Genomic DNA, 9,774 nt, shown 5'->3' with positions numbered 1-9,774 from the left:
TGCATATGGAATCTCAACAACAATCACACTAGATTAATGCCCACTGATGTCAGCTCTGCACCAAGCAGAATTACTTTCTTTCCATCTCAAACATTGTATTTGGTCTGATAAATGATCATGAAAATGCAATAAATTGACACAGTGTAAAAAATATACTAAATAAAGACTCCACCCACTGATGAATAATGCAAAAGCAGTTATTCACATTTAGTGAATATGTGAGAAAAACACATACTATTTTCATTCCACAATTAAAAGCTTACTATGCATCTTGCATGAGGCAGTATCGGGTTTATACTTATTAAATTGGCACATTTATTTCCAGAGAAATTGTTGCAGAGCTATATGTGATCCCTGGTCTGTTCAAAGGCAGAATGTTTGGCAGCAGAACGGCACTGCTTATAAAAGTAGCTATACTGTATTTAACATTTCATTTCCAAATTGTGTTCCACCTCAATGTTTTAAAAAACTGATTGGAAGAGTCAACTTGTAAGTAACAAAAAGTATTATATTAGCCCTTACACTGCTTCAAGCACAGTTAATGAATAAGCACATCCACCATCTTGTCAAACAATGCACCAAAAAACCATAGGCTACTTAAATGCCATTGTTTTCATTTCATTCCATCAGAAACACACCACGCAAAGATAAAATGCAAGGTGTACTACCACTTTTAAAATCAATTTAAACATTGACATATTTCCATTTACTGCTTTTTGGATCAGTCATAATAAAAAAAAAGAATCTATAAAAAAAGAGCTTGAAAAGGCATAATTGCACCTTCTATCTCCAGGTTCATACTCTGTTCCACTGACTGGTTGGTCCATAACTCTCAAGGTTCATATCTCTGAGGTTTTACTGTATATGAAGTTGTCTCACTGTGTCACTGCTCTCAGGACATAGTATGTGACTAACAGAGAAGCCACAACAACATTCATCCCATCTTAGCATCCATTTTTCCCCACAAAAAAAGAATAAAACATCCCTACTGCACTGTCTTTCTCAGCATCTGCTAAACACCGATTCCTATCCTTGTTCATCTAGCAGGGAAGACAGACGCAGAGACATTCTTTGTGCTGCAGTAGAGAACAGTCTTTACTTGACTGACAAAAAAAGTCAGTTCAGTCTTTTCAAGGCTTGTGGGTAATATTTCAAGAAGATTCTGTTGACAATATCGTAGGTGTCTCCATGCGGTTTGGACGGGTATTTCCTCTGGTTGAAAACGAAACCTTTCTCCACCTGGAAGACAGCTTTGTTGAATGTCTCCTGCTTAAAAGGCCAGCCCCTATCCAGGCACTCTACCAAGGTGTTGACAAACAGGCTCCAGCGCTGGGAGTAATAGTCCTCCATCAGTCCGCCCCACTCCTTGCTGGCATAATCCAGAATGTTCCCCTCTGGGCCCCACAATGTGATCTGGTTCCTGGCATTGAAGTCGTACTGCTGCAGCTCCTGCTCACTCAGTGCCAGCGAGTGCGCTCGCTCCAGCCAGACCCCCAGAAGGAAGTGGCTCTCGCTGGACAGGAGCTGGTCCAGCTCGGGCAGGAGGTCATACACCAGCACCCCGCCGGCCGTCAACAGCTCTGGCAACTTCTGGCTTTGGAAGGCGTCCCTAATTTCTCTGTAGAACTCGGCGGTCAGCAGCTGCAAGGCCTGTCGTGTGACGTCAACCAGGTCATGCCTGAAGGTCTCCACAGACACGAGGGGCTGGGCGACCTCATACAGGAGCCTCCAGGCCTCATACAGGTCCCTGGGGTCATACCACACATCAGTTGACATGCGTAAGGATGGCCTGTGCACCAGGGGGCTGTGGTTGTGGTTCTTATAGTGTGGCACAGTACAGTTGTACACACTTCGAAACAGAAGCTTCCAGGCTGTGGCCAGGTTCTCAGTGGTGTTACCATAGCGCCTGGCAGCATAAAGGGAGACCCACTTCCCCAAATTAACAGGCTCCTTGCGCCAGGCGAGCTCGCTCATTAGTTCGTACACCACAGGGTTCTGCTCTATGCCCTCTGGGGCCATGCCCAGCCCCACCAGAGTGGAGTTGGGGTACTGAAGAGCCTCAAAGGGTCCCATGTTAATGCTCTCCACTGTGCCAAAGAGCCCACTGTTGCCCCCAAAGTTGTGCAGCATGCACCATATGAAAGGCTGGCCATAGAACGACTGGGTGGAGGAGAAGGCCGGTGCGGTCTCTGCAAACAAGTCCAGCACTATCATTCTGCCAATGGGCACACCATGTAGTAGGGCCTTGATCTGGGCTGGCTTCCAGAAGACCACATCATGAACAAACAGCCAGCCCTGCATCAGCCAAATTGCCTGGGGGTCAACTGTAGACAAAGACATGGTGGGAGAGAGAAGAAAAGCATGGCCTTCATTATGACTGGAGACACAGTTGGGGGGGGGGGGCAAAGAAACCATCTGGGCCCACATAAGAAACAGACCAGGACTGGAACATGAAACTAGGACAATTACGAGCCACAGTGAGTCCAACAATAGCAACTCGGGATGGCTTGGTTGCCATTTTTACCTGATGTCATGGCAGAATACACAGAGCTGCTGACTGCGGACAGATAGGCCGGATCTGGAGAAGCGGGTGTCATCTCGTTAAAGGTGTCAGTGTTGTAGATGTGGTCCGTCCCGAACAGCTTTACTAGCTCGGACATGAACAGACCACCAATACGCTGGAAGAGGGGGTCACGAGGGTCCAGAACATAAGCACAGGAGTAGCTACAGTTAAAGTGGCTCCATGGGTTCAGCTTGGTCACATTTGCTTGAGGAAACAGCCTGTAAAGAGTGCAAAAGCACTTGATTATACACTGATGAAGAGATGCTTCTTCATCCAAAAGAATATTTTGCAGTTTTTATTTAGATGATTGATGATGACACAAACATTTATACAAGTTAAACCATAAAACTACACGTTTTTGCAATAAGTCATTTGGTCTGTGTCACATTATGTACTTAATCTGATTATATTTCAGGTTACTGCAGAAACTGAAGATTCAAAAACCTGGTAATGGCTTGAGGCACGTTCCCCGAAAAGGCAGGCAAGACTGGCATCATTCCCAATGCTCTCATTCGACCCAAGATTTTGTACTGGAGGACAAGAGAAATCATAATGAGTGAAATAACTGCACACGGTCAAAGAGAAGGACACTTTGCACTTTGACAAGTAACGGTACTTGGAGGTACAGCTGCTTGGTATGCCAGGATTGAGGCAGTGGTCCTCCCCACTGGAACAGGTTACCCATTCGGTTCCAAGCCAGGAAGGCGGGGCCTGTGAAGAAGTTGTCAAGGTCCGTCTGATTCAAGCCAAGGGAGAGGTACACCTGAGAAGAGGAGACGCTGCATTGTCAGCTAAAATTCAAAATGCGATGGGTAAGCCCTGTCAACAGACTTAAAATGTCAATGCTGAAAATGTATTGATTGACAAATCGCAACTGGTCAGTGGTATAACCTGGACAGAAGTTGGATAAGCTCCATCGACTTTTTACATTTGTATATTATGCCACTACATTATATTAGATTGTGTATATCAGAGACATTAACGTTGGTAAATGTTTTCAAAGTATGTCAAAACAATTGTCAAGCTCTACAAAATTCCAATATTTATGAAGTATCAGTGATACAAAAGCTAGAATTAATTCTTGAACATGTACACACTTTAGGGAGGGAGAAAAGAGAAGATGTCAGAAGATACAGTGTACAAAACAGACATATAAAGGCTCGGATTGCAGGAATGTACGATATTCACTGATACAGTATCTGGGTGATGACAACAGGCAGAGAGAGTGTAATGGCAGATAACATATAGCTCTGTTGCGTACAAAAACTGCAGTCTAGAACCTTATGGATCAGACGTGCGTTCAAGACAGCGACCATTCCCACATGTTCACGAACATATTGAAACATATTCAAACTTTTTTCTGTTTGCTGCGAACATTAGCTAACGTTACCTAACAGTCTGAGAGGTAGTGCGCCACAAACAAAAATGGCTGCTGACAGGAAAGACACTGAGAGAACAAATAAGTTTATCATTTGGCTGTTATAATTGACTTTTATTAATATGTTTGTTCTGACCTTTAATAAAATTCCAAGTAAGCAAAAAATTAGCTGGCTAGCATTGTTAGACCTAATCTACCAAGCTTTTTTCACTTCTGGTAATGCCAAGTAGCTTTTGTCGTTTAGTCGCATTCCATTTTTATTTAAAATGCGTTGGTGGTGAACTAAATGGAATGTTCATTTAAAATTGTCTAACGGTAACTGTTGGCAGCAGCAAACATAGTTCACCACAAACGTTCGTCATCTTGAACTTACGTCAGGACATGTGACAACAAAACTCACACTTGAGCATTCAATTTTGTCCCCATTGTTTCACTCTTCACTCTTGGAATTCCCCTTCCAAAAAATTGCATGCCCTCTGCTACATGCTTGCAGCCCTTGAAAATGTGCAGAAGGTTAATAAGGGTGCTAGACAGTAACAGCTTTTTTGGGGAATGTAGTAGTTTAAATATATAAATATTAAAAGACTGACATGCTGCAGATGGCCTGGTTGAACTGCACAGGCGTTAGCCTATATTAGGATTTCTGTAACTGGTGCTATATTAGGATGCAGATTCATTTAGAGAAACTTCCTTTTAAACACATTGTTCTCTTGTCCCTGGGTTGGGAAAATGAGTGACAAAAAGCAGAATCACGCTTGCAGTCTAAAATACCTACACTCATTAATGTTGGGAAAGTCATTCACCTCTTGCCACAGGGCCTCCTGCCCATTAAATGCCAAGGGCAGGTTGATTCCATTGAGGGCCATCCAGTCAATCTCCTGTTCCCAGCGTGGCCAGTCCCACCACACTGTGGAGTAGCTCTGAGTGCACACATTCTGGTAATACCTGAACCTGCCAACACAGCGGAGGAGAACAAGTAAGCTACCACACGCAGGACTGCAAATCAATCTAATGTCATATCCCAATTAATATGAAACAGCAGTACTGTAGTGCAGCGGTTAGCTGGTGTTTGTGGACATGAGATTACCGGTTTTAATATTGGATTGGATATTGCTACTGCAGCCCTGATAACCCCATTATAATGAAATGTTGCAGTAATGGTCCAGAAGTGTAAATGAGCATTGTGTCAAATTTGAGCAATGGAACTCGCACTGTGTAATCCTTTACATGTTACATGCCTTCTATGTCATTGTATGCCATGATTCATTTATGATAATAGCAGGCTGTCACATTGTTTTTCCAAATCAGAATTCTGAGTCTCTGCTTTTCTGCTAGGCTACCCTGGTACAGTATAATCACATTCTTCTGCTGTAAGACACCCCAGAAGAGAGTTTAAGTGACTGTACAGTAATGTCGCCTGATTAATCAAATCAGAAGAAAGAAATCACACCAAAATGGTGAGAAGAGAAGTCATGTGGTGACTTCTGTGAACACACCACTGACTGCAATGTAAAGCATATATATTCTGTATGCAACCCTGCAAAAACTGCCCGTCAGTGTGGTAGTCATGTTGATGGTCACTGGTAAACTAAGGAATTGTTCAAACTGCATCAAAAAGCCTGAAGCTAATTTGTCTTGTAGGCTAATTTTTGTCCTGTCCTGCTCATAGATACACACAGTGTGCAGTGTAGCCGTCACCGTGCCTAGGATGCACAGCACCTGTACGCTCCAAGGAACAGTGTGAAGTTGTTGCTGTTGCAGCTGTATGTTTACAGCCTAAGCACCACGCATAGCTGCGGTCAGCTGGAGCGCTCCTAATGAGCCACAGTTAATTGGAGAGGGCTTTAAAGCCTGATCACAGAGTGCCGCCACGGGAGAAGTGTCCGCTGTGCTCACAATGGACAACGACAACAAAATGTCAACTGTGCCTCAATTTTTCACTGACCCCTGTCCTTCACTGAAGCAGACAGAAAGCATACCGGGAAACTCGACTGGGCGGGAATGCTAGAGTCAAAGAGCCAGAGCTCTGAGACAAAGGCCAAAAACAAGCTGTGAAAGACACATACTGCCAAATACTAGCATATGAAAAAAGAGTATCTGAGAACAAGACCAAAAACAGGTCTTAACAGTGTGGGGCTCATGAAAGAGAACACTGGCTATACTCCATCATTGCGTACTCTACAATACACCTACAGTATAGTATAACATCATCCTCACATAGAATACTAACCAAACAAATGCAATTACGCATTCCATCAATTTTTTTTTTGGAAAAGTAAGAAATTGGACGCTAAGCGCTTTGAGTGAAATCGTTTCCTCAATTTATACCTAAATCACCTCATCCAATGAAAATATTCTTCTCACAGAAGCTCTTTGTCTCACATCCAGAGACAGAGAAACGCAATCGGGTCAGCCAATGTTCCTTGTGTACTTGGGGGGGGGGGGGGGGGGGTACTCAGTGTGCTTACATGTGTGGTTGTGCGTGTGATTTGTGGAATTCCGACAAATTATTAGCAACATTTAGCCAGCCATGTGCCCATTTATGTAGTCATGCATGGACGAGCAATTATCCCACCACGAGTTTCAATAGCGTTCGTGCGAGATTAACGCAAAATGATCACTTTTGGCACGTTAGTGGCACAGTAGGATTCTTCGTGTTCCAACTGTGAGCGACAAGTGACAGCATTCAGATACAACGGAGAATGCACTGGAAACAATAACGCCATTCTAAATAATTGCGATGGATTTTATACTATACTGGCTTGTTTTAAGCGTTATTCAGTACTGACTGAGATGCGCTAAACAAGTCTACGGCATAATGTTCAGCAAATCGAAACGATGAACGTAATTTGACGTTTCTGAAATGCTATTGGTTACCTTTACAGTTCTATCTGCGTAAAGTGATTATGATGACAGGTACCAAGTCAGAGAAGACACTTGCGCATTAGAGTGCAGCCAAACTAGAAGCAACAGTTTGAATACGGCAGAGCTTTCGTGCACATACCTGTGTTGGGTACTGATTCTCAGAACCCCAGTGACGGCGGGCAGTGGTTGCGGAATATTCAGCTGGCTACCTGACCAAGACACATGACAGTTGCAGAAATACTTTAGATAGTTGTATATTCCGGTAGCCAGTGCTACCCCCGTGCTTCCTGTCGCGGCGATTCTGTTGTTACTAGCTGACCGGAGTTCGCATACGTCAACGCTGCCATTGGCCAAAGTTCTGTCGACTAACACTTTGAACTCTCGAGCTCTGTTCCCTATAAGCCGCTTCAGAAGGTCGGCTACCGCTCTTGTCTGAATTTTGTCGCTTGCTTGAGGTTTCAAATGATCCAGAGACAGAAACTCGCCATCTACAGAAAACGTTACCGCGAATATCACGAGTAGGCTAATCGAGAGACTGTAATGCTGTAAGTTATATGTCATTTTGAAAAGAGTCATTTGCGGCAAACAGCCTGTGCATCCGAGCAAGACGATGCAACACATTCATTTTTATTTCTTAAAGTGAACAGGAAGCGTGTTTTCTTACTTTACATTGGCCAATCAGAGTTCGATCTTGGTTAACCAAGAGCTTTCACAACCAATCACAGCCGAGGATGTGTATACGACGGCAACAATGTTGTACTATTAATCACATGACTAAATCAAATGAGGAGTGGCGAAAACAGTGCATTTGAAGTCCAATTAGTTTGATATAGGTCACGATCACTCAAGCAATGTAAAAAATGTTCTGACTGGAAAAACTCTTTTCCTCGTCCAAAGTTGAGATGGCGATTAACAGACCGCTCATGTCGTATTGCTTTTGAATGGCAACAACACAACAGCCGAAGAATTGTAGCAGTTGTCATTCAGATTGCAGTTTTACACCTCGAATGGAAAACACCAGGGCATATATTGATAATAATAAATTGTCCAGGTTCCAATGCGAATAAACGTAACATACTCCAGTGCATTTTATGTTCCGCTGTACATAGATAGTGCCACCATGCAATTAAACAAATGTTGACTGTAATTCATATTGTAATAAGATGGCAGTGCTACTTAGCTGCTACTTAGCTGCAAACCTAACCAAAGGCAGCTACTGCATTCCACCGGAAGCAACAAGTACATTAGTAACATTTTGCATTATCAGCCACACACGGGCCCTCTCAGCTGAACAGAGGAACAGGATGTGGGCTCAGCGTTTGTAGTGCCGCATCTGCCATCACTTCCATAGTTGCAGTGGACTTCTTTGTCAAATACTATGGAGCTGGGCTGGCATTCTCAGGAATTATACCGCACTGCAAACTGCTTCCCACCAATATCACAATAGACGAATGCAATTCCACTGAAAATAAAGACTCAGAAATGATGGATAGTGGGAGAAAGAAAATGTTCATTAAAAGGATATAATGTTTAGATTGCTTAATGCTTCCAAGAAAAAGGTGTAATTAATGTGCCCCTGTTTTTCTTTTTCTTTTTTGTTTGTTTTGTTTTTTCGTTACGTTTATCAGACCGATCCACATGAATTAAGAGATTTTTTCTGAAGCTTTGATTGAACAGATGCTACTTCACAGCCGGGAAAAGAAGGCATACATCCAGCAGCCAGTCAGCAAGAATAAATTATGGTAGTGTGGTGTATGGCTCAGCAGCCAAGACTGTGCTGTCAGACCTGGATGTTGTGCAGGCTTGTGCTCTGAGGATTTGCTTAGGGTCAGTGAAAACGGAGCCAGTGAATGCTCTGTTGAGGAGAAATGCCACTGTGCACTCCTAGAAAACATCTGATGGCCAATTACTGGATAAATCTAAGGGGACATGCAGAAAGTCATCCAACTAAGAAGGTATTGGAGACTAGTTGGGAGAGGGAAAAAGCACAAAAAACAAGCTTTGGATGGGTAGGCAAGGATGTTGCAGAACAAATGCAAGTTCATGAAATTGAATTTTGTCCAACTGTGTTGTGGCCTGTGAGGCCAGCCTGGATGTTGCAAAATGCTTGTGTGGACATGGAACTATTGAATATTAAGCACAGAAATAAAACAGCAGATTTAATTCTGGAATATTACATGCATAGAGACAGGAATTACAGTGATTATTTACAGATTTTTACAGAATGGTCAAAGGATCCAATAACAGAGGTAACAGGGGCTGCAGTGGTGATTCCCAGTCACCAGACTGGAATCAGTAAGAGAACATCAGATTATTTGCACGTATATGCTGTTTAGCTAATTACAGTTCTGTTAGCATTAGAGTGGGTGGAAGAAGTGACGGCAAATAATATACTCATCTGTAGTGACTCTGTATCAGCATTGTCAAGCATTAAAACAGGATCAGGAAATAATCACCAAGATATATTATATGAATTGTTCTTTAATAATTCAAGGATAACTAATCAAGAGAAAAACATAAAGTTCATGTGGGTACCAGCACACTCAGGAATCCAGGGAAATGAGAAAGCAGATAAATTGGCGAAGGAGGCAGTCAGGAGAGAGTATGTTAAACTTTCGAAATCAGAGGGGAAAAGCATAGTTTGGAGGGGAGTAATCAAACAATGGCAACAACATTGGGATAGTGCAACAAAAGGAACACATAAAATACAAAATAAAGTAGGAATGGCAAGAAACAGTGGAACCGATAGAAGAGAGCAAGTAATCATGAGCAGATTAAGAATTGGTCACAGCAACTTGAATAGCACACTCTTTATTATAGGAAAACATCCAACTGGCTGTTGTGATCAGTGCCAGGAGTCAGAAACAGTGGAGCATATCCTGATTGTATGCAGGAAGTATGATCAAGAAAGAAGGGTAATGTTTGCAGGGTTACAGAGACTAGGAGTGGAGGCAAGGATTACAGATCT

At 42.9% G+C, this 9,774-nt stretch overlaps 1 protein-coding gene across 1 annotated transcript; it reads right to left on the bottom strand.

Moving 5' to 3' along the window:
- Nucleotides 1-466: 466 nt before the first annotated feature.
- naglu (N-acetylglucosaminidase, alpha) lies at nucleotides 467-7,458 on the bottom strand. The gene is made up of 6 exons (XM_064321555.1): nucleotides 6,946-7,458; nucleotides 4,745-4,892; nucleotides 3,180-3,326; nucleotides 3,008-3,093; nucleotides 2,525-2,781; nucleotides 467-2,324 (listed from the first exon to the last, which is right to left on the bottom strand). The coding sequence occupies exons 1-6, from the start codon at nucleotides 7,425-7,427 to the stop codon at nucleotides 1,117-1,119; spliced, it is 2,328 nt and encodes a 775-aa protein (XP_064177625.1). The 5' UTR covers nucleotides 7,428-7,458; the 3' UTR covers nucleotides 467-1,116.
- Nucleotides 7,459-9,774: the final 2,316 nt, after the last annotated feature.

This window comes from Anguilla rostrata, chromosome 2 (genome assembly GCF_018555375.3).
Source record: "Anguilla rostrata isolate EN2019 chromosome 2, ASM1855537v3, whole genome shotgun sequence".
Classification (NCBI taxonomy): Eukaryota; Metazoa; Chordata; class Actinopteri; order Anguilliformes; family Anguillidae; genus Anguilla; species Anguilla rostrata.
This window is presented reverse-complemented; position numbering and strand designations above follow the sequence as displayed.

Excerpts from the sequence above, each read along its gene's own strand:
- naglu (XM_064321555.1), bottom strand. The coding sequence starts at position 7,427 with ATGTGTTGCATCGTCTTGCTCGGATGCACAGGCTGTTTGCCGCAAATG. Across the intron at positions 2,782-3,007 it reads GTGCCTCAAGCCATTACCAG|GCTGTTTCCTCAAGCAAATG; the intron begins GTTTTTGAATCT and ends CACTCTTTACAG. Across the intron at positions 2,325-2,524 it reads GTATTCTGCCATGACATCAG|TTGACCCCCAGGCAATTTGG; the intron begins GTAAAAATGGCA and ends CTTTGTCTACAG.